This window comes from Netta rufina (genome assembly GCF_964035555.1).
Source record: "Netta rufina genome assembly, chromosome: 4".
Classification (NCBI taxonomy): domain Eukaryota; kingdom Metazoa; phylum Chordata; class Aves; order Anseriformes; family Anatidae; genus Netta; species Netta rufina.
This window is the reverse complement of record NC_140127.1, coordinates 24,051,848-24,074,993: the sequence shown is the minus strand read 5'-3', so window position 1 is coordinate 24,074,993 and position 23,146 is coordinate 24,051,848. Positions and strand designations below refer to the sequence as shown.

General features: G+C 36.7%; 1 protein-coding gene across 1 annotated transcript in view; it reads left to right on the top strand.

Moving 5' to 3' along the window:
* Positions 1 to 23,146, top strand: part of WDR17 (WD repeat domain 17) — a 53,238-nt gene that overhangs the window by 4,981 nt on the left and 25,111 nt on the right. The window contains exons 2-11 of the mRNA XM_084286340.1: positions 4,090 to 4,218; positions 9,567 to 9,750; positions 11,542 to 11,772; positions 15,761 to 16,012; positions 16,691 to 16,813; positions 17,164 to 17,351; positions 18,534 to 18,702; positions 20,544 to 20,635; positions 21,727 to 21,809; positions 22,523 to 22,609. Coding sequence (XP_084142466.1) covers positions 4,090 to 4,218; positions 9,567 to 9,750; positions 11,542 to 11,772; positions 15,761 to 16,012; positions 16,691 to 16,813; positions 17,164 to 17,351; positions 18,534 to 18,702; positions 20,544 to 20,635; positions 21,727 to 21,809; positions 22,523 to 22,609 — 1,538 coding nt within the window. The remainder of the gene's footprint in view (positions 1 to 4,089; positions 4,219 to 9,566; positions 9,751 to 11,541; positions 11,773 to 15,760; positions 16,013 to 16,690; positions 16,814 to 17,163; positions 17,352 to 18,533; positions 18,703 to 20,543; positions 20,636 to 21,726; positions 21,810 to 22,522; positions 22,610 to 23,146) is intronic.

Below are 23,146 nucleotides of genomic sequence, written 5' to 3'. Positions count from 1 at the left end.
TTTAATATAGATTACTGTGGAATCCTACAAGACAGGTATGCCGTTACTATGGAGAAAAAAAAAAAAAAAGAAAAGAAATTCTGGTTTATCATCTATTTGAGTTTTTAACTTCCAGTTAGTTTTGCCTATAATAAAACCATGAATAAAACTAGATTTAAAATATTTTCTTAGAGATTAAACTTCATCAAATCAGGAATATAAAGATTCCAGGTAAAGAAAGAAGTTTGTTTTTGTTGTTGTTGTTGTTGTTGTTGTTTTGTTTAAAAAAAAAAGAAAAGCAAGAGAATCTGTACAAAATATGAGACAAATCTGTTAATTATATGTATTTGTGGACTATTAATTTTTAAAGAAGAGTTCATTTTTTAATCACTTTTATATGCAGTTAATCTATAAATTAAACCTATGAAAATCTAATGTTATGTATCTACCTTCTGATTATTCATGTGTTTAGGTTTTGTTTGTTTTTTCCAATTTTCATTATTTTTGTGTTCACAAAAATTTTTTGTATCCACAGTTTTAATTGTTAGACCATTACTTTCTGAGTTTTAGCTCGTTACGCTATTTTGCGTTTTAGTAAATTTTTATGTAATCAGCTGGATGACTTTAATTTCAGAAAACATGGCTGTTAATGGTGCCAGCTATTTTTTTATTGTGACTGGAAGAAATCTTTGTTGCAGTTCTAAATGCCCAAAACACAAATATTTCTGAATGTGATTGATACTTGTAAAGAAAGGGCCTTTGGATTTTGTAATCTTATTAAGAAGTAAAAGACTAAGTGGCAAATTCAGAAACTTGGAGACTATTTACTTTTTTCAGTTTGTGAGAGTGGGGGTAGCGATGATGATTCGTTAATTAATAAGATAAATTCATTTCCTAGGGACTCTTATTGATAGCACGAGAAGGATTGTAAATGAACTGCAGGGTAATGCAATCTATAGCATTTACGGAATGTTTATGTGCCAAGTATATGCCCCAAGCACGTAAGAAAAAATTTAAAATAAAATTAATCATTCAGCTTCATTTTCATCCCTAGTATTGGAATTTCATTTTAATACATACATAATACTTTTCTCATAAGTTTTTGTCGATGTAGCCTGATAGTTCCCTTTGCACTATAGGTCACTGTTGTAGTTGTACAAAAACAACCCTTACACTTAATCAACAAATGCTTTTAGCGTTGCTTCATATCAAAAGTCTTTTTTTTTTTTTTTTTTTTTTTTAATTCCCTCTCCTTTGTGGGGCTTAAATTTACCTGATGCTTGGTAAATTGACCATAACTCTCCTCACCTTTTACATTTATAGGCACAGTTCCTTGAATTAAAGACCCCGTCCTCCTTACTCCATGTAGTGTTTTTCTATATAATGTCCTTCAGTCTGTTTACCTATCCACAGTATAAGTATGTCCTTAAATGAGACATTCTTTAGTGTAGTTGCAGATGTAAATTGTCATGTGTGGACCTTACCAGAGCCCACGCTGAAGCATGCAGCGATATGGTGAAACTCAGCTAAATTTTCCTCCACCCATCTGCCCAAGAAGAATCTTTTCTACGGGTGCTCTTACTGATACAAGTACAATAGTTTTCCTTGGATTCCTTCTGCAGTCATTTGGACTTTGTTCTGACACTTAGATCACCATGTTGTGATCCACCTAGTCATCCTTATCAGCCTCAGTTGCAGTTGTTAGGCCACTGGGGTGATCAAAAAGTCATAAGTATGTCTTCAGGTTGATAGAGTTGTCATTGCATCCATTTGCAACTGGGTTGAACCTGGCTTTGTGTCACATGAGGACTGGTTTTTAAGTGATTCAGAAATTCTGTAAAAATTGGTGGCCTTCCCTACTCATCTGCTGTAAATAAATTTACCAAGGCTTGTTGTGAACGTTTTCTTACATCTCAGAATCACAGAATGGTTGAGGTTGGAAAGGACCTCTGAAGCTCTAGTCCAAACCCCACCCTTGCTTGAGTGGGGCTGCCTGGAGCAGACCATGTCCAGACAGCTTTTGAGTATCTCTAAGGATGGAGAGTCCATAACTGCTCTGGGCAACAGTCACCTGCACAGTAGAAAAGTGTTCCCATATGTTTGGGCAAAACCTTGTGTTTCAGCCTGTGCCCATTGCCTACTGTTCAGCACCACTAGAGCCTGGCTCTGTCTGTACAGCCTTCCTTCAAATATTTGTGCAAATGGATATGATCCTCCCCAAGCATTCTCTTCCCTGAAGAGTCCCAACTCTCTCAGCCTTTCTTCGTGAGAGAGATGATCCAGTCACTTACTCATCTTCAAGTTTCTTCATTACATTCTCTCTACTATGTCCATGTCTCTCATGTACTGGGGAGCCCAGAACTGGACCCAGTATTCCAGGTGTGGCCTCACCAGGGCTGAGTACAGGGGATAACCTGCCTTGACCTGCTGGCAGCACTTCTCGTGCAGCCCAGGATACCTTTAGCCTCCTTTGCCACAAAGGCATGGTCCCTCCAGTATTCTTATTACTACTACTTTAATGGTTTATTTATAAAAATAGCACTAAAAAATTGTTAACATACTACATAAATAATGAAGTGAGCCTCTCCTTAGCGGAGACGCTTTTTTGGTTCAAAGTGTTCTGGTTTATTCTTGTAAGCATGTAACTATGCTTCATAAATAATAATTTAACTAAACTATTTCTGGATACTTTCATATCTCATAAAAGAAAACTTTGAGTTTTCTGCTTCTTAGTGAGTTTTTACTCTGAGCTCCAAGTTTGATATGGTATATAAATGTAATTATGGTTGAAGTTATGCCAGAATGTACTTCCATATGCAATAACACTTGCATTTCTCAAATATATAAAATAAATAAAAAATTCACCTCAATAAAATAGTGAAAGGCTAGTGCCTGTCACTAATATATGCATATGGAATAGCCAAGCTATCCACAGATAAAACCTTAGCAGAATTCTTTCTTCACATGCATCTAAATGACTTGCCAGATTTCCTTAATAAATAAAACACAAACAAGCCCTGTTGTGTTGCTTTTGTGTTTTTTCGTTTTCTAAAAAAGCAAAATAATTAATGAAGTCCTGATGAAAAGTGCCTCCTGATAGGAAATTATTTTCCTAATTTAGTGTGCTTTTAATTGAAAGTATGTGTTTGTATTGATTTGTTATGTTTCGTCTTGGTAGCATTTAATATATTGAGCCTTTGTGTTGGTAACAGAGTGTTTTGGTTGAAGATATTGCAGCACTTTGTTAATGATCCATAGTCTTATAAGGATGAGACTGAAGTGAATTGTACTATAAAATTGAGAATAACAGTATGATAAAAGTATTAATATGCAGGGAGTGAGTAAAGGTTCAGCAAACAATTCCTTTGTAAATGTGTGCGTTCTTGGTATGTCAATGGGGAAATGGCCATGCTCGTGCTCTATCTAGCCAGCCTTTTGACATTACCATTGATCAAATATTGACCTAGGCATGTAATTGATCTGGCTCAATAGGGCATTTCTTGTGGTTTTATGTTAAAGTCCCCTCATTTTAAGCACAACAAGTAGTTTGAGAAACAATATTACAAAAACGTCTAGTATATGTTGGTTTTTTTCTTACTATTTCTTGTGTTTCACTGTTCTTACAAGGATCTTGTGTTACAGCTTTTAAATTCCCTGCAAGTGGATATTTCCATCATACATAGCAGAGAAAATTTGCACTCACAGTAGTGGTCAAATATTGTTTGTGTGATTTTGTGCAGAGCATTATGCTTTTATTTAGAAAGTTTTGAACCTGAGTGTAGGAGAAAATAAACATGGTGAAGAACAGCTTCAGCTACTGCAAACCAGGATCTATTCAGGTTTTCATGTGCTATCTTCCACTCCCACAAATAGACTCCTGTGAGTGGTTATAAAATCCCTGCCATGCTTCACACCGAAGCCTGTGAATGTCTGGTCAGTGTATTTCTGGTTGTTTGTTTATACCTCATAAACACAAGATTTTACTGTTAAAACATGAAGGTTAGCTATATTGTTAAGATACGTATGCATTAAGTATGGGAACAAAACTGCATTATTCTTTTGTTTAACAATCTGCCTTCATGTTGTAGTTAATGATTTTCTGTTTTAAAGGCAAAAATGTCACAGGTGAAACAAGTGGGTCTTTTAGCTGCTGGATGTCAGCCGTGGAACAAAGATGTGTGTGCTGCTAGTGGGGACAGATTTGCCTACTGTGCTACCCTTGCTATTTATATTTATCAGGTAAGATTATTTATATTTAACAGACTAGTTATTTTACATTATTGCTTATCTCATTTTGAGCCCTTTCAATATATGTTTCTATTATGCTTTTGAAAGTATGATTACTGCTGAGAAGATATCTGTATAAAACTCAATCTCCCATTCAAGATACCTCTTTCAAAGTATTTTTTTTTCTGCTAGTTAAAAATAGTGCATAGAGTTGACGTGTAAGCATTGTATTTGAAGTTGTACGTATCTGGAATTATTTGTAAAAGGCTCTCAATCCAGCAAATGTCTGAGATGAATGAAAATCTGTCAAAGAATAACAGCTTTTGAGAGAGAAATGAAGCAATTCTTTGGTTTCATTTGAAGCTGTAGCGTAGAAGTAGTAATTTGAAGCAGTTTTTAATCCGCTCTGGGAAACTTTGAAGATGGAGCTACAGAGCTGTGGATTCAGTGGCCCACGTTATCTTTGGTTTGGAGTAACTTATTACTTTCTTTGTTTCTGAACTGCACAGCAGTGTGGTCATTTACAGTCCCCGATTACTGTGCATCAACATGTAAAAAAAAAAGTATAAATGCTATCACATAGAATTTTCAGATTGAGAAATACTGCATGAAATAAGGATAACCTTACTTGAACTTCATGAGTTACGCTGCTTGTGGGATTAAAATAAACTTTTCTGTGTCAGGTTTGGGGTTCCATGTTTGTTTGTTTTTTTGTTTTGTTTTGTTTTTGTTGGTTTGTTTGTTTTTGTTTTTTTTTACTGGACCAAGCAAATTAAGGAGTTAGGTTTCAAACTCAAGGGATGGTACATGGAAATGTAGATTAACTGTAAAGAATGCATTTTAGTATCCTTATATAAAAATCATGTCAGAGTGCAGTTTTTAAAGAAATATAATGAGCCTGTTGCTACCACCTGCGGGGGGCAAAGAGACTGTGTGCGTGAGGTGCGAGCAGGTGGATGACCTGGTCCACCTCATGGCAGAACTCAAGGAGGAAGTCGAGAGGTTGAGGGATATCAGGGAGTGTGAGCATGAGATAGACTTGTGGAGCAACTCCCTGCATGACCTGAAGGACAGGCCCCAGGGTGAGACACCCCAATTGGGGGTGGACCCTCTGCCCTGTTGCTGTCAGGCAGAGGCAGGGGACCTAGGAATTGAGGAGGAATGGAAACAGGTCCCTGCTCGACATCACAGGCGATGCCCTCCCCCACCAGCCCCACCTTCCCAGGTGCCCTTCCACAACAGGTTTGAGACCCTGGAGGTTGAGAAGACCAGTAGCTGAGGAAGAGGTAGAAAGTCTTCCCAGGAGGATGCCTAGGGCAAGGAAGTCAACTCCACACCTCAGGACTGCCTTCACCAGGACAGAAAGAAGGGTGATTGTTGTGGGCAACTCCCTTCTCAGGGGAACAGAGGGCCCTATTTGTCGACCTGACCCTACCCGTAGGGAAGTCTGCTGCCTCCCTGGGGCCAGGGTCAGGGACATTGCCAGAAAGCTTCCCAACCTGGTTCTCCCCTCTGACTATTATCCTCTTTTAATAGTCCAGGCTGGCAGTGATGACATTGAAGAGAGAACCATCAAACGGGACTTCAGGGGACTGGGACAGTTAGTGGATGGAGCAGGAGTACAGGTGGTGTTTTCGTCCATCCCTACGGTGGCAGGGAAGGGTACAGAGAGGACACGGAAAGCCCACCTGATAAACACATGGCTCAGAGGCTGGTGCCAACACAGAAATTTTGTTTTTTTTTGACTATGGGGTGCTTAACTTGGCACCCAGCCTGATGGCCGCAGACGGGTCCCTATCTCTAAGGGGAAAACTGATTCTTGGCCAGGAGCTGGCGGGGCTCATTGAGAGGGCTTTAAACTAGGTGAGAAAGGAGACAGGGCTGAAAGAAGGCTTGTTAGAGCTGTGCCAGGGGTAACAATGGCAAGGCTGGGAGAGAAGGCAGTGGCCCAACTGAAGTGCATCTACACTAATGCACGCAGCATGGGTAACAAACGGGAGGAGCTGGAAGCCATTGTGCAGCAGGCAGATTACGACTTGGTTGCCCTCATGGAAATGTGGTGGGACCACTCTCATGACTGGAGTGCTGCAATGCCTGGCTATAGGCTCTTCAGAAGGGACAGGCAGCATGGAAGGGGTGGTGGTGTGGCTCTCTATATCAGAGAGTTTTGATGTCACGGAACTTGAGGCTGGGAACGATAAGGTTGAGTCCCTATGGGTTAGGATCAGCGGGAAGGCCAACAAGGTTAGCATCCTGGTGGGGGTCTGTTATAGACTGCCGAACCAGGATGAGGAGGCTGAGGAGGAGTTCTACAGGCAGCTGACAAAAGTTGTGAAATTGTCAGCGCCTGTTCTTGTGGGGGACTTAAACTTCCCAGATATATCCTGGAAGCACAGCACAGCCCAGAGAAAGCAGTCTAGGAGTGTAGTGTGTTTCCGTGGCAAGGTTTTGGTAGCAGGGGGCCATAGGGGTGGTTTCTGTGAGAAGGATCTAGAAGCTGCCCCATGTTTGGTAAGGGCCCCACTGCTGACCAGAACTGAGCCAATAAGCGATGTTGTTTTGCGCCTCTGTGAGAGCATATTTAAGACAGGGAAAAAAATGCTGCACCACACAGCAGCTGGGAGAGTGAGAGGAGTGAGGAACAGCCTTGCAGGCGCCAAGGTCAGTGAAGAAGGAGGTGGAGAGGTGCTCCAGGCACCAGAGCAGAAGTCCCCTGCGGCCTGTGGTGAGGACCATGGTGAAGCAGGATGTCCCCCTGCAGTACCATGGTGGAGCAGGGTTCCACGCTGCAGCCCGTGGAGGAGACCACAGTGGAGCAGGTGGCCCTGCACCGACGGAGGCTGCCGCCTGTGGAAGACCCCTGCCGGAGCAGATTCCAGGCCGGACCTGTAGCCCATGGAGAGGAGACCACGCAGGAGCAGGTGACCTGGCAGGAGCTGCTGCCCGTAGGGGAGCCAGGTTGGAGCAGTTGTCTCCTGAGGGATGGACCCCATGGTACAGACCCATATCTGGAGCAGTTCTGGAAGAGCTGCTGCCTGTGGGAAGCCCACGCCGGATCAGTTCATCAAGGACTGTATCCCATGGGTCGGATCCCACAACACAGGGGACGAGAGTGACCAAGAAGGAGCGGCAGAGAAGAAGTGCTGTAGACTGACCATAACCCCCATTCCCCCGTTCCCCTGCGCCACTCGGGGGGAGGAGGTGAAAGAGGGTGGTTGGGGGGGGAAGGTGCTTTTGGTTTCTTTCCTTTGTTTCCCACTTCTCTAGCTTGTTAGTAATAAACAATAAATCTTACTATCTCCCTATGCCAAGTCTGTTTTGCCTGTTACAATAATTACTGCGTGATCTTCTCGTCCTTATCTCAACCTTTGAGCCCTTTTCATCATATTTTCTCCCCATTCTTCTTTGAGGAGAAGGAGTGAGAGAGCGGCTGTGGTGGAGCTCGGCTGCCCACTCGAGCAGAACCACGACAAGGAGGTTTCTGGAGAGCGTGGAAGATAGCTTCTGTGATGCAGCTGGCACCTCCATACCAGGGGCGGTGCCACGCTAGACCTTCTCTTCACAAACAGAGAAGGACTGGTGGGAGATGCGGTGGTTGGAAACTGTCTTGGGCAGAGTGACCATGAAATGGTAGAGTTCTCCATTCTTGGAGGAGCCAGGAAGGGGACCAGTAAAACCGCTGTATTGGACTTCTGGAGGGCCGACTTTGAACTGTTCAGGACACTGGTTGGTAGAGTCCCTTGGGAGGTGATTCTGAAGGGCAGAGGGGTCCAGGAAGGCTGGGTGCTGTTCAAGAAGGAAATCTTAATGGCGCAGGAGCGGTCTGTCCCCACATGCCCAAAGACAAGCTGACAGGGAAGAAGACTGGCCTGGCTGAACAGAGAGTTGTGGCTTTAGCTTAGCAGGAAAAAGAGGGTTTACAATCTTTGGAAAAGAGGGCGGGCCACTCGGGAGGTCTATAAGGATGTTACGGGGCAGTGCAGGGGCAAAATTAGAAAGGCCAAAGCTCATCTGGAGCTCAATCTGGTGACTGCCATCAAAGACAACAAAAAATGTTTTTAAAAATAGATTGATACAAAATGGAGGACTAAGGAGAATCTCCAGCCTTTATTGGATGCAGGGGGGGAACTTAGTTATGAAAGATGAGGAAAAGGCAGAGGTGCTTAATGCCTTCTTTGCCTCAGTCTTTAGCGGCAAAACCAGTTGCTCTCTGGATACCCAGTACCCTGAACTGGTGGAAGAGGATGGGGAGCAGAATGTGGCCCTCACTATCCATGAAGAAATGGTTGGTGACCTGCTATGGCACTTGGATGTATGTAAGTTGATGGGGCTAGATGGGATCGACCTGAGGATACTGAGAGAACTGGCGGAGAAGCTAGCCAAGCCGCTTACCATCATTTATCAGCAGTGCTGGCTATTGGGGGAGGTCCCAGTCCACTGGCAGTTAGCAAACATGACGCCCATCTACAAGAAGGGCCAGAGGGCAGACCTGGGAAACTACAGGCCTGTCAGTTTGACCTCAGTGCCAGGGAAACTAATGGAGCAGATTATCTTGAGTGTCATCACACGGCAGTTACAGGGCAACCAGGTGATGAGGCCCAGTCAGCATGGGTTTAGGAAAGGCAGGTCCTGCTTGACGAACCTGATTTCCTTCTATGACAAAGTGACACACTTGCTGGATGAGGGAAAGGCTGTGGATGTGGTCTACCTTGACTTCAGCAAGCCTTTTGACACCATTTCCCACAGCATTCTCCTCAAGAAACTGGCTGCTTGTGGCTTAGACTGGCGTACGCTTCGTTGGGTTATAAACTTGCTGGATAGGTGGGCCCAAAGAGTCATGGTGAATGGAGTCAAATCCAGCTGGAGGCTGGTCACTAGTGGCACAAGTGTGTTTTAGGTTGGATATTAGGAAGAAGTTTACTGAGAGGATTGTGAGGCATTGGAATGGGCTGCCCAGGGAAGTGGTGGAGTCACCATCCCTGGAGGTCTTTAAAAGACGTTTAGATATTGAATTTAGCAATATGGTTTAGTGGAAGACTTGTTAGTGTTATGTCAGAGGTTGGACTCGATGATCTTGAGGTCTCTTCCAACCTAGACAATTCTGTGATTCTGTGATAATAGTTTATAAGTGAAAACAATAGAATGCTAATAGTGCTTGGGATAATTGAATATTTGACACCTTTTCAGTGTAAGTAAAATACATAGGAATTTCATTTATTTAAATGTCAAGTACTGAGAATTGTTAATCCACAAAAATTTCATTTGTAAGCCTGTTACGTGAGCAGTTCTCTGACCCAACAGTATTTAAAGTGAGCTTTCAAAACATGTATTTCTAAAACGAATTTTTACTTTTTGTTTAGCTGGATCACCGTTACAATGAATTCAAGCTCCGGGCAATTATGTCTGAGCATAAGAAGACAATCACAGCCATATCCTGGTGTCCGCACAATCCTGATATGTTTGCAAGTGCCAGTGCAGACAGTTTAGTAATTATTTGGAATGTGACTGAACAGAAAGTTGTGGCCAAGCTGGACAACACAAAAGGTACTTCAAACATGGAGATCTATTTTTCAATAAAGTTCTTTTCATCTCCACGTATCAGAAATACTTGACATAAAGTAAATTCAAAGCATTCAGTAGGCCAGTGGTTTAATAATTGCATAACACAATACTCTTCTGATTGTTATAGTTCGTTTTAGAAAATTATGATAGTGTGTTAGAGGAAATTGCTCTGAAGTATCTAGTAATTGGTGAAAAGTTTATTTTCTCTAAAGTACTTGACCAACTGAAGAATTTACTTTGTCATTGATTATTGGTTGAGCAGAAATAAACATTTTTTATCATAAGAAATAAGAATAAATAATTAAGATTTAAACATTGGATCATGTATTTTCATGATAACTTTACAGTTAAAGTGAAAAATAAGATGTAGCATTCTTTACAGAAGTGAAAGCAAATAACATGTAGTGTTCAGCAGGTTCAAGTATAAATTATCAACGAAATTGAAAAATAGTTTTTGTTTAAATACCTTAATTCTTGTCCACCTGCATCTTATCTAAGGACTTGAAACTGCTGACAAGATTGTAATAGAGGTGTAGGGGGATTGAAAGTCTATACCTGTCACCTTTCCCTGCCCAGTTCTCACTCATTCCGTTCAGTCAAAACCAGCACCTGTATTTCTGTTCTTATAGGCAATCTCTCCAGCTGTGCTTGACTCCTACATTTGCTTTCTTGGAAAATAGGTGTAACCCAAGGACAATCAGTATCTCATGTTCTTCCAAGATATTTTGGGACTCTCTACTCTGTTCTTTTCAGAGGATTTAGAATACCCCTGAAAATCTTGTGTATCATGCATATCCTGCAAAAGGAGTAAGTAGGGAAACACACGATGATTTGATCTAATCCAAACAGAATATTTGCTCAAATTATGCATTAATATGAAAGCTGATATTTATTTTTCAACACATTGCTTGCTTAAAGAGCTACTTCAACCAGTGAATACATGTGAAGTAATATTTTTTCTTATTTTAAATTTTCTAAAATCGTATTATTTTTAGGATAATATACTTAAACATCCTATTAATAAGGTAGTATTAAAGAGAGCAAAAATAGCATTAAAGTATCAAAATAGGAACAGTTGTGAATCTTCATCTTGAGAAGTTTGTCTTACTGTCATTCACCCCTTCAGACACATGTTATTAAATTATGGGGATAATTAGCGTTGGAATTGTTAAGGTCAAAACCTTTAAATGGCAGTCCTCACAGGTAAGTGCTACGCAACAGAGTTAACTGGCGGATGTCCAGAAAGAAGTTATCAAGAGTTTGCTGTAACTACAGAGTTTTCCAGTTCTATCATAAATACCTGCCTCTGTTTTATTTATCCCTAGATTAAATTATGGTTTTTTTTTTTTTAGAAAAAAAAAAAAGAAAATTGTAAAATTGTCAGTATTTTACTATTTTACTAGCTTAATAGCAAATAGCTAGCAATAAAACAATAGTGGTAGATGGAATTGTGAATGAATGACAGGATTGTTTACAGGATCAGATTAACCTCTTTCATATATGTGATTGGCTTTGGCACTAATGAAATCAAATGTAAGTATCATGAAATACAGCCGATCAAAGTAGTATTAAAATAATTTGAGAAATATTTCTGCTTTCTGCATATGGATACTTGTAGATTACTTTTATATTGTTTAAATTTCAGTCTAATAGTTTTTATGTAGAAGAATAATTGTTTCTACAGCTTGTCAAGACAGTTGCTGATACTGGGCCCAACAGTAATATACTGAATTTCCTATTCTGGTTCTAACAAGGTTTACCTGTGTGTTTCAGGAATTCCTGCGTCACTTAGTTGGTGCTGGAATGCAGGTGATGCAGTTGCATTTGTGTCCCACAGAGGTCCCTTGTACATTTGGACTATCTCAGGACCTGACAGTGGAGTAACTGTACATAGAGATGCACATAGTTTCTTGTCAGATATCTGTCTATTTAGATGGCATCCGAAGAAAAAAGGAAAAGTAGTCTTTGGACATACTGATGGAAGTCTGTCTATTTTTCAACCAGGTAAAAACTGATATTGGAATATATATGTATATATTTTTATTATTGTCTGTTGCCTCTTTGCATGTAATTCTGATTTTTTTTCATTTAAGTTTTAGAAATATGGGCACATACATAAAACTTGTTCTTAATTCATAGTATTTCTCTTCCTGCTATATCACAGAAATATATTTGTTTAGTTGAAGTATGCAGAGCATTTTCTTTCTCGCTTCCCCCTTTTGATAAGTCTAACAAACTTTTTCTGGGGAATGATAACAGCCACAATTTTCTACTGAATTTTCTGTATTTCCCAGTAAGTTTGTTAATCCGAATAGACAGACTTGAATTTTTCACTAGTCTCTTACTTTGATTCTGTTTGTTCTAGAGCCCCCTGCTTCATATTCTAGAGTCTGCTGACTTTTTCATTTCATTTAATGAATAACAGTGTGTCAGAATTTGTGTTAGAGAGTTTAGGATTCTCTTCTCAAAGAGACTACTTGGGCAACAGTTTTTCTCCTTATGTTTGTAATGCACAGAGCATGTGTATGCATACTTCATTAGCAGAATACTAGACTAATTAAAAAAAAGTGTTTTGCTGAATAAGGACCTGTCCTTTCAAGTTAAAATTCAGCACTCTTTCATAAACAGTTTTCTGTGAAGACACATAACAATATGAGAGGGACTATTTAGATTTTTTTTCTTTTCTGTCTATTTCTTTTTCCTCCACTGAAACATGATTTTTCAACTTTGAGAAAAAATAGTTCTTTAAATAAATCATTCATTTTACACAATGTTATATTCCAACAGCCATTGAAAATTTGTTCCCCTTCAGTTCACTGTAATAAGTTGTCACTAAGGATGTCACAGAAAATAAATTCCCTTGCTTCAGCAATGCTGGCTGACTTAGTACTAGCATAGGGAAATTAAAATCTGTTTTAATATCACCTCTAAATATGTATCAAACAGAGTTTTCATGAATAGTTTGCCTAGAATTATTTCAATATGAAAATAGCATTAATAGCAAAAGGATTTAAAATGTCAGAATTTTTGTCATGCAAGTAGAACATTGGCTAAAAAGCTGGCATCAATGGCAGTTCTGTATGTACCACAGTACAAGTTCCATTATTTTTTTAATTGAAAATTGTTCATACTGAGGGAGGGTGGGGGGTAGACAAAAATTTTGCTTGTATCTATTTAGAGTATTTTTTTCATTTCATTATTATTGTAATATTATAAATATTTTCTAAGATCATTTAAAAATAAAAATAAATAACAGTGGTTTTCTGTTTTTAATCTATATAAAATTATTGGTTTCCAACAAATTGTAAATTTATATGCAATTGAGTGATTTTTTTTTTTTTCAGAACTTTTCCACTGAAATTCCTGGATATAAATAATGCAGGTTACTTCTTAAATTATTTGGAACTGCAATTGACACTTGAAAATGAACTTCTTAATTTTTTGTTTTTAAATTATTTAAAATTTTACTTTTACAAATTTTTTCAAGGAAATTAATGCATTTTCTGTTGGATTCTATTGTGTGTGTTGTTTTTTTTAATTCCGAACATACTTCTTTTAATGAATTGGATGTAAGATAATTTAGTCAAATAGGATTTTTATTTGTTTTTTTTAGTAACAAATAATCATGGATCTGCAGAGGTCCACTTACAAATTAATTGTCAGAGCTAAGTAGCAAGTTTTACTATGTGGGATGAATTAGTTTGACAAATTCAGATGTATTCAAGACCACGCACTAACTGAAATACCATATTGCTGCCATTCAAAGCCCAATCTTGCATGCAGTAAGAAAATTGAGTATTTCAAAGGATTATATTCCTGAAATTAGGACAATGACATTTGAGCAATCATAATGATTATGAAAGTACACAGCCAAGTCCTAGTTTCTTTTTCCAATGAGTACCCTTACTGTGGTTACATCTTCATGAATGACTAGTTCTTTAAATGTAATTGCACCTTCATGAACTACTAGGATGTCTTAACATTTGGATATAATTGAAAATGTAGGCTTATGTAAGCTAACTAATTTTATCAACCTTGGTTTTCTAGTTTACAGTTTATAGTCATTATTGATCAGATGTTTGTAACTGGTGGCTTCTAAAAAATAACAGTACTTCGAACAAAGGGATGTCAGTGGATTAAATATAGGTCCTTTGTGTTTATATTTTTATTTAAAAAAAAAATAAATAAAAAAGAGATGGGCAGGGAGTTGGCAGTATCCAGTACAGGCTAGTAAGCTAATATTTTGCATTCTGAGCTTAAAGTTCAGCCCTCATGTACCTACTGTAAAATGTGTACAATGGCTTGTTGGACCAGGACTTACTTAAAAATCAATTTACTTTAAAATCAATTTTAAAAAAAAAAGTTCCTTTTCCATTCTTTTAAAGGGTCCAGTCCTTTTGCAGAATAAGTAAAATACACTTATTGTGGACACTTACTGATTCTACAAAACACTCTCTAGAGAGAACCTGAACATCCACAGCTTCCTGTTAAGTGTTTGAGAGTGCAGTGTGTTGACTTGTTGAAGAATCCAGTCTTTCTGTTTGAGTCACTGCTGAATAATTAGCAGACTACACTACTTAGGTCTTTCTCTTGTAGTTATACTTTCTTTTAATTAATTCCAGATTATCCATGTTTGTAGCAGAACATTTAGTGTGAAGAAAATACAGGCAAGGATTTAAGATTAGTAACCTATTTAAAGAAATACAGTGCAGTCATTTAGAACCAGGTGTTCTATACTAGATTACCTTTCATTTGTTCTCAGAATTAAGTACAGCTTACTTAAATCACCTGTGACTCAATCACATGATTCACAGTACAATTGCTTTCTTTTAATAGAAGATAAAATTTAACAGTTAGGGGTTCCCATGAGCTTTTATTCCTGATGCTTGAGAAGAGATGACTACACCTTAGCAGTTTTCTTGTATAAAAACATAAGTGGAATGGAGGAATCAGTTTATGCAGCTGTTAGTTGTAAAATCTTAATTCATTTGCTCAATTTCTGATAAATGATGGATAAAGTTAATGCCAGATACAATGTACAATAACAGAATTTTTATTAGAAAATAATAGTTATTTTAATATTAAGAATGTTCCACAGTGATCAACATTGTTTCTTTTTTGGTTCTAGTTGGGATAGGCTTTGTTCTACACAAAATCATAGTATTACTTAAGTTGGAAAAGACCTCCAAAACTATCAAGTCCAACTGTTTAATCTAGCCAAATCTGCCACTAAACCATATCCCTACGTCAATCATTAACTAATACAGTCAGGCCTTGGCATTTATCAAAATATGATTAATTATATTTTTTGTTATTAAAATTGAAAAGTAAATTTAAAACTGAATAGTTGAAGATGTAAATTAATTATTTCTAGAAAAGTGGTGCAAAATAGTGGATTTTTTTCTTAATACAAGGTTATCTGTTATGCAGGTGTCAAATTCGATATCTAATGGCTTGTTCTGGCTTTAAAATGTATGAATGCTTCATAATTGCACAGGTAGTTTTGGAGAACCAAAAAATTTGAAAGCAATTGTTTGTAAACATTACTTTGCTACAATTTTTTTCTTGTTCACATTGCTTTTCTTTTGCGTATTTTTGCTGTTGTGCAAATGTAATACGCCTGTTATGCATATTTGCTTATACTAAAATAGCTCACATCTTCAACTGTGCTGCATACCTCTTTGCTCATGGAAATTATTTGGACAATGTATATTTAACATATTTTTCTTTAGTATAAAATTCTGTTGATAAATCTGAAAGTTGTTTCTATCTTCTGCTGTATTAAAAAAAACAAAAGTCTTATCTGATGGAGCTAGGACTACTTTAAGTCAAATATTGCAATGCCAGCTTCGTTGATTTCACTGGTACAGACAGTAAAGCAAGCTGCTAACAATTTCAGGGAGAAACAAAAATTAGATTTGCAATCCTTGTAAATATCTCAAGGATATATTTGATTTCATTTTGAAATAACTGTATTCTCGTACTCTTAAAGGCTCTAAAAATCAGAAACATGTCTTAAGACCAGAGTCTCTTGAAGGAACAGATGAAGAGGATCCTGTTACAGCGCTGGAGTGGGACCCTTTGTCAACTGACTACCTTCTTGTTGCTAATTTACACAATGGCATACGACTAGTTGATTCTGAATCTTTGTCCTGTATCACAACGTTTAATTTTCCCAGTGCAGCAGCATCTGTTCAGTGTTTAGCCTGGGTTTCTAGTGCACCAGGAATGTTTATAACTGGAGGTAAGCCTTTTCTTTCCTGATTTATGGAAAAGTAGTGAATATAGCACTGAGTCTTCTGTTTCTTAACATTTCTACAAATTAAAGTATACATGTGTTGTACAAAGAAAAAGATGTATGGAAAAGAACATGAAATGACAATAAGCAGTTTTTACATATTTTCTATTTGTGGGGTACAAAAAAGTGATATCAAAGTATTTATGCTAAATAATGTTTTCCTTATGCACACTTAAGCAATATCATTAGAGTTTTTTTAGGGAATAGGAATGCATTGCACTGAAGGGTGCCAATTCTTGTTCTTCTGCTTTTCTTTCTCTATTTCCAGAAGGATTTTTTTTTTCCTTTTTCCTGCTTCTTTTCTATACTGTAGTTTCAAGGTAGTATAGTTTCAAGGCAGGAGAACCAATAAATAAGGAAAATGAAACTATGAGATTATTTTTATAAAGAGAGAGTTTCCATAGAGTTTATCAGCTGAATTTTAATTAACTAATGTTACTAATTGCTATTGTTAATAGTGAAATTACCACGGAGACAACTGTGCCTGCCTATAAATATTTTTAGGATTCTAAGTTTAATTCATTGTCTTTTTTTTTTTTTTTTTTTTTTTTTTTTTTTTTTTTGCTTAAACAGACTGTATACATTAAAAAATTTAAAAAATAAATTGTTCTTTTTTAACCACAGATTCTCAAGTTGGTGTGTTACGTATTTGGAATGTTTCACGTACAACACCTATAGATAATTTTAAATTGAAGAAAACGGGTTTCCATGGTTTGCATGTACTAAGTTCTCCTCCAAAGAAAAAGTGTAAGTTTACATTTGATTGTTATTCATTACAGTTAGAAGTAAGTTAAGAAAATATTTTTGTGAATCTTGGTATACCCAAGATGATCTCTGAAAACTTTTCTTGGCTCTCTAGTTCTTAATTAAGCAAAGTGCTTGCTCTCTGGTGCTGATGGGTGGGACAAATGAATGGGTAAAGGATCAAACTCTTTATAATGTCCTTCTTTAGTAGGCCAGGCTTTGTACAGCAATTGTCCGTTTATTTTTCCTTTTTAAATCTCTTTGTAATACAAAGCAATTTCCTCTATATAATTATTATTTATTGCTAAATGGAAAATTAAAAAAATAATCTTATGTTTCTATTTTTTCTTAAGCATTTTTATCACCATCTCCAACTAAAAATCATCATACATCCTCGACAAGTGAAGCTGTTCCTCCGCCAACTTTAACCCCAAACCAAGCATTTTCTCTTCCTCCTGGTCATGCTGTCTGTTGTTTCATGGATGGTGGTGTGGGCCTTTATGACATGGGAGCCAGAAAGTGGGATTTCCTTAGAGATTTGGTATGTCTTATCTCTGTCTTTGGAATGACAATTTTGCTTATATAGCTTTTCTTTTTTTTTTCTTTTTTTTTTTTTAACAGCAGAAAACAAACAGGAAAAAAAAAAAGGAATAAAGTTTTTATAGGAATCTCAAACAAGTTTTATCATTAAAAAAGAGACTAAATTTGTTGTTAGCCAGTAAAGATTTAAGGGTGTTATGGTGGTGGTGGTTGTTTTGCTTTTGTTTTATTTCTTTTAGCTAAAATTTTAGTTTAATTTCATCATCTCCACTGAAATATTACGTAAATGGCTTTCTATAATCCAGAATTAAGGTTCTAGTCAAATCTGAGAAAAAATAAAAGCCACTCAAGTGGTGAGGTCCCTCAGTTTAAAATGACAAAGACCAAATTAATTTTTTTTTTAAAGCAGAAATTCAAAACTGAATTTATCACATATTAGGTAAGCATCTTCACTGGTCTGTTGGTTATTTTTGACGATTTCTCTCTTTTCCTCTTTCCCTACTCCCTTTGCACTGAAAAATGCCAGTAATTTTCAGGTGTACTCCAGTAGGTGTTTGAATAGAGGTTAGTGTTCCATGTTAATTTTTAATAGATTTTTTCTGTAAAGAACCTGAGGCTTAACATTTTTTATATTATCTATTTTTCATGCGTATGTCAAGTTTAACGAGGACCATGTCTGAGAAAACAAGCAGTTGAGATGCAAAACTTCTGAATGATTGAAGTTTAAATTTCAATAGAACAGTCTGTTTTAGAATACAGAAAATTTGCCCTAATACTAGTACATTTTTTTCAAATATAATCAAAATACAGAGCTTTATTATTTCAGTCAGTTTATACCTGAAGAACAAAATTATTTCTGTTTTACAATTTATTTTTTCTTGTTTTTGTCTAGTGTTTTTTTTTAGTGATATTCTTAGCAACTCATTTTCAACGGACAACGCTAATGCATCTCTGGCATTCCATCACCTTGTTGTTTTAAGGCAGAATATTTCTGTTTTTAATAAAGATCTATGAAGGGAAGGAGTGTTATAGTCCAGGCTATTTTATGTCTTTTAATTTTGACTGATTAGCCATAACATATAGATTATAATATGGTTTATTTTAGAGTTTGTTCTAGAGTTGGACTTCTGGAAGAAAAAAAAAAAAAGTAATAAAAATGGATTCAATATTTGTTTCATTTAAGGGACATGTTGAGACCATCTTTGATTGCAAATTCAAACCTGATAACCCTGATCTTCTTGCTACAGCTTCATTTGATGGCACAATAAAAGTTTGGGATATAAATACTTTAACAGCAGTTTACACATCTCCTGGTAATGAGGGGGTTATTTATTCCATTTCTTGGGCTCCAGGTAAGAATATTTTACTTTAAGTCTAAGTGTTCTTTGAATTAGCATTGACTTGCAGCAATTTGTGTTATAAAAGTATTAGTTTTAGGTAGGAGGTTGTCTTAAAAGTTTATAAACATAACTGAAGTAATATCTGTAAAACTTGTAAAAACTAGTGCTTCAGAACTCGTTGAAGCTCACCATTATAAGGACTGATCTCTGCCTTTCATACTGAGACTAGAGGAACAAAGCTCTGCAAAGTTTTTCTAGCACTGCATTACAGAGATGATGAGGCTTCCTATGCACAGTAGGCAAATGATTAAAGGAATTTAAATTCTATTTTATGCTGAAAAAGTGGAATATATGTGTTCAGTTCAATCTCATCCTTCTTCAGGTAGTATTCTAATCACTGAAGAGCTCCACTTTTACTTTTCTATTTTTTTTTCATTATTATTTTTGGGATAGGGAGTAGCTTTTCCACAAAGTGTCTACTCTTCCTTAGAGAAGCCACTGAAGTTGGTAGGAAATTTTCTTGTTAGAACTGTTTTGCAATCCATTTAGATGAACCTGAAAGTACATTTCTGATAAAGTTACTGATGTCAGTAGTTGATGATAAGAAAGCTTTCTTGTGATTTAATTATTTGGACAGCAGATACAGTTGTTTGCTTTTTTAATTCTTAATTCAGCTCAGTGCTTTGCTCTCCTATGATTCTAGTGGGAAGCTTAATGTTGTCTGTATAAGTGAAATGAGATGACACTTAAAAAAAAAAAAAAGAGAGAGAGACAAAAAAAATCTTACACCATGTTCCTCTTCACAGATAATTTTTTGTGCTACATGGAAATTATGACAATATCACATATGTTTTTACATCTTTTTTGTTATTTTGTTCCAAAATTTAAATTCAGTTTAAATTCAGTATCTCGCATTAAGAGAATAGTTTGTTCATGATGGTGAGGGGAAGAATGGGGGTGTTTTTGTATTCTAAATTATTAAAAAAGTAAACTTAAGCCAATTGAAAGTATGTCCTTAAACTTTTGCTCTTAACTTTTTCTCCTTACACTTTATTTTTGCCCACTCCAGACAAAACTTTTCTTGTTTCTTTCACATCCCGTACTCCCAGCAATTTCCTCTCCACCTTGTACCATCATATTTCTTCATTCCTAAAATATAATCCAATGCATGCCACCATTTGGATTTGGATTTAAAGGTCAGAAGACCTTTAAACATGGTGATACCTCTTTTTTTTTTTTCCCCTGACTTTCTCCTATCTGAATCTCTTATGTATGTATGTTCTAAACAGCTTTCTAGACTCCTCCTGTATGGATTGCCTTTTCTGCCTCTGAAGTACAGTATAAGTATATGAAGTACAGTATAAAACAACAGTGGAAACTTACCTGTGTCATAGGGTTGTTTAGCAAAATTACAGCTAGATAGATGATCACTGGGGTGGGGAAGAGCCAGTGGCTGTTGGATTAGGCCCAAGTTATGTGACCTGTAGCATTCTCCCTGATTTGTCTTTAGTATATATGGAACTTTAAAAGCAAATGCTTTACTTCAAACTTGAAATATTGAGACTGTATATGTTTTTCAGTTTCAGTCATATGCATAATGGACATGACTTTTTTGTCACCTTAGTTGCAAAGCTTTCAGCAGGCATTGACAATACTTTTGCAACTATTCAACTTCTGGTTTGCCCTTCGTTCAAAATAGGAATGCAGAAACATAGGTCAGGCTTTTGCTGAAACTGTTATTTGCGACTTAATATCAAATGCTGGCCTTAAAGCATGGAAAAACTGCTGTTTATGTGCATTGATGACTTCATATTATGTTTGTTATGAGAGCTTATAAATGTCTTTTTTAAAAGGAGATCTGAACTGCATAGCAGGTGCAACATCCAGAAATGGTGGCTTCATCTGGGATGTCCCAAGAGGCAAAGTGATAACCCGATTCAGTGAGGTATGATGAGCCTGCTTCTCTTTTGTCTATTGCATATAAGTTAGTCATTCCTTCTAGTGCCAATAAATGATGATCTGTCACGTGTTCTTAAAAGACGATATAACAAAAATGTGTAGAAAGATTGATATGGGTGCCAGTTTATCTCTGAGGCAGGTGAAGTTTTTCTTACTTCCTAGGAGTAGATTTGTGACCTGAGAATGGTGAAGCACCAGAAGGTCTCCATTATTTTAAAATTGTTTCTGTAGCAATACATAAGAAAAACAAAGACAATTTTTTCTTAAATGTGTATGGACATACAAACGTCAAAGCATAAAATGGTGAATTGACGTTCCATATTTTAAAATGTAAGCCCCCCCAAAAAAATTTAATTCCCTGAAGTCTAGACCAAGAAGCTGCATTTTGCAGCACACTAGACAGTATGGTTTATTTACAATCTTGCCTTGTATTACCTGTAATATATGCAGGCTTTTACAAGTCCTGAAGTGGTACCATAACTAGTTAGTGGCATAAAGAGCTATTTAATAATGTAGTATTCTGTACTATTTTGTATATTCTCAGTATATATATTCTAATATTATGTTAGACAGACATAGTTAACTGTGGCAATATCTGCATTGGAGGAAAGGGCTGCTCTTTAAGAACACCGATATGGAGAAAAACCTTTTTTAATAAAATAAAGTAAGCAAATGAACAACAACAACAACAACAAAAACATTTAGAAGTTCTCAAGTTTTAACATGTAGAACATTGGAACATGTGCTACTAAACATCTGTTCTCAAACACTGGTCCTGATGCATACCCCAGTTAAGTTTTCACATACCACAATTATTCATTCCCACTAATGTCATTATTAGAACAAGCAGCTAACCTTTATTCAGGCTTCAGATTCATATGAGTTGCTCATTCTTTGTCTCTTGGTTCCTGGAGAGTAGGACAGTTTTACTGTCTCTGTCCCTCTGTCCTCAGTCCCAGTTTTCTGGGAGAAATGGGCTGAAACCCATAGGAGAACAAAATAAAGCAGACGAGTCAATAGATAAGAGAAAAAGGGGTGAATTATTTCTTATTGATAGGTATTTTGCATTTTTTGAAGCATGGAAAGAATGGAATCTTCTGCATTGCCTGGAGTCATAAAGATTCCAAAAGAATAGCAACCTGCAGCGGTGATGGATTTTGGTGAGTGTTACTGGAAGAAAAAAAAATAAATTAAAAAAAAATAAAACACCAAATGTACATCTCAAGTCAGTGAACTTTGGCAGCACCATCGGTGATTAATTTTAAAACCGTTCTCACTGGCCAAAATTTGGTGTATATAAATCTCCTGTATTGTTAGACTATATTTTTCATGATTTTAAGAAAAAATAAAGGAATTGTATCCAAAAGGAGTAGTTTCACTTTGATACTGAAACCAATTACTGATTTCTACTTAGCCAAGAATATTCTTCTAGGTTTCTTACCTGTAGGCATAGAGGACACTTATCAAAAAGCTATCCCTCTTGTCTTCATTGTTTTGTTTTGTTGGTTTTTTTAAAGTTTGTTATTTCAAGGACTAGAAATCACTATTGCAGAGCAAACTAAAAGTTACGATTGTATTACTACAGGAGGATAATAGTTTATTTGCAAAAATGATCAAATGTCAAGCAAGAACATTGTTGTGTGTATTTTTTCAGTACATTTTCAAACCTTTTTTTTCCTTTTCTGCCCACATTCTCTAAATTCTTTCTGTATGCTGTTTTTTTGGTTTGTTTTTTTTGTTTGTTTGTTTGTTTGTTTTGTTTTTTAATTTACTGCTATTTGGCTTATTTGTGTATAATCAAACTTGAGTTTTGGATAGCCTACTCAGAATGGTAGCTTTTTTCCTCCTAATATTCTGTTGTAATTGGTTTCAGTATTATTCGAACCATTGATGGCAAGGTTCTTCACAAGTACAAACATCCAGCTGCAGTGTTTGGCTGTGATTGGAGTCAAAACAACAAGTGAGTAAAAATTAACCCTAATAATTGATACGTACTATTTAATTGGATTAATGCTATAAAGTAACACCAAGTTATTGATTTTAGAATATGATACTTACTGTTATATTAGAGCACAGAAATTGTTTCTGTTTCACAGTAGGATGTCTGTAGTAGCTCTGCATTTCCAGTAGTGTTCATTTCCAGTAGTGTTCGTTGTCCGGTATTCTATTTTTTTGTGTAAGACAGTCTATTTAACTTCTAAAAAGGTTATCTTTGTACTGTCAGGAAGAAAACATCTCTGGTTTTAATTCCATATAATGGCAAACCTATATGAACAGGTATGAGATAACCACTTTGTAAGGTTTGGGAGATACATAAACTGCAATGAAATAAGGCATGGGGATCTCTTAAGCTACTTTTGAACACCCTGGACATCCACTAAGGCACTGCATGTTACAAAGAGATACCAACTTCAACCCTGAAATGAATGTGATTATGTCAATGATATTGTGCCTGAGACAGTAAGTTTCAGTCCCTCAGGTGATATTTATTTCTACC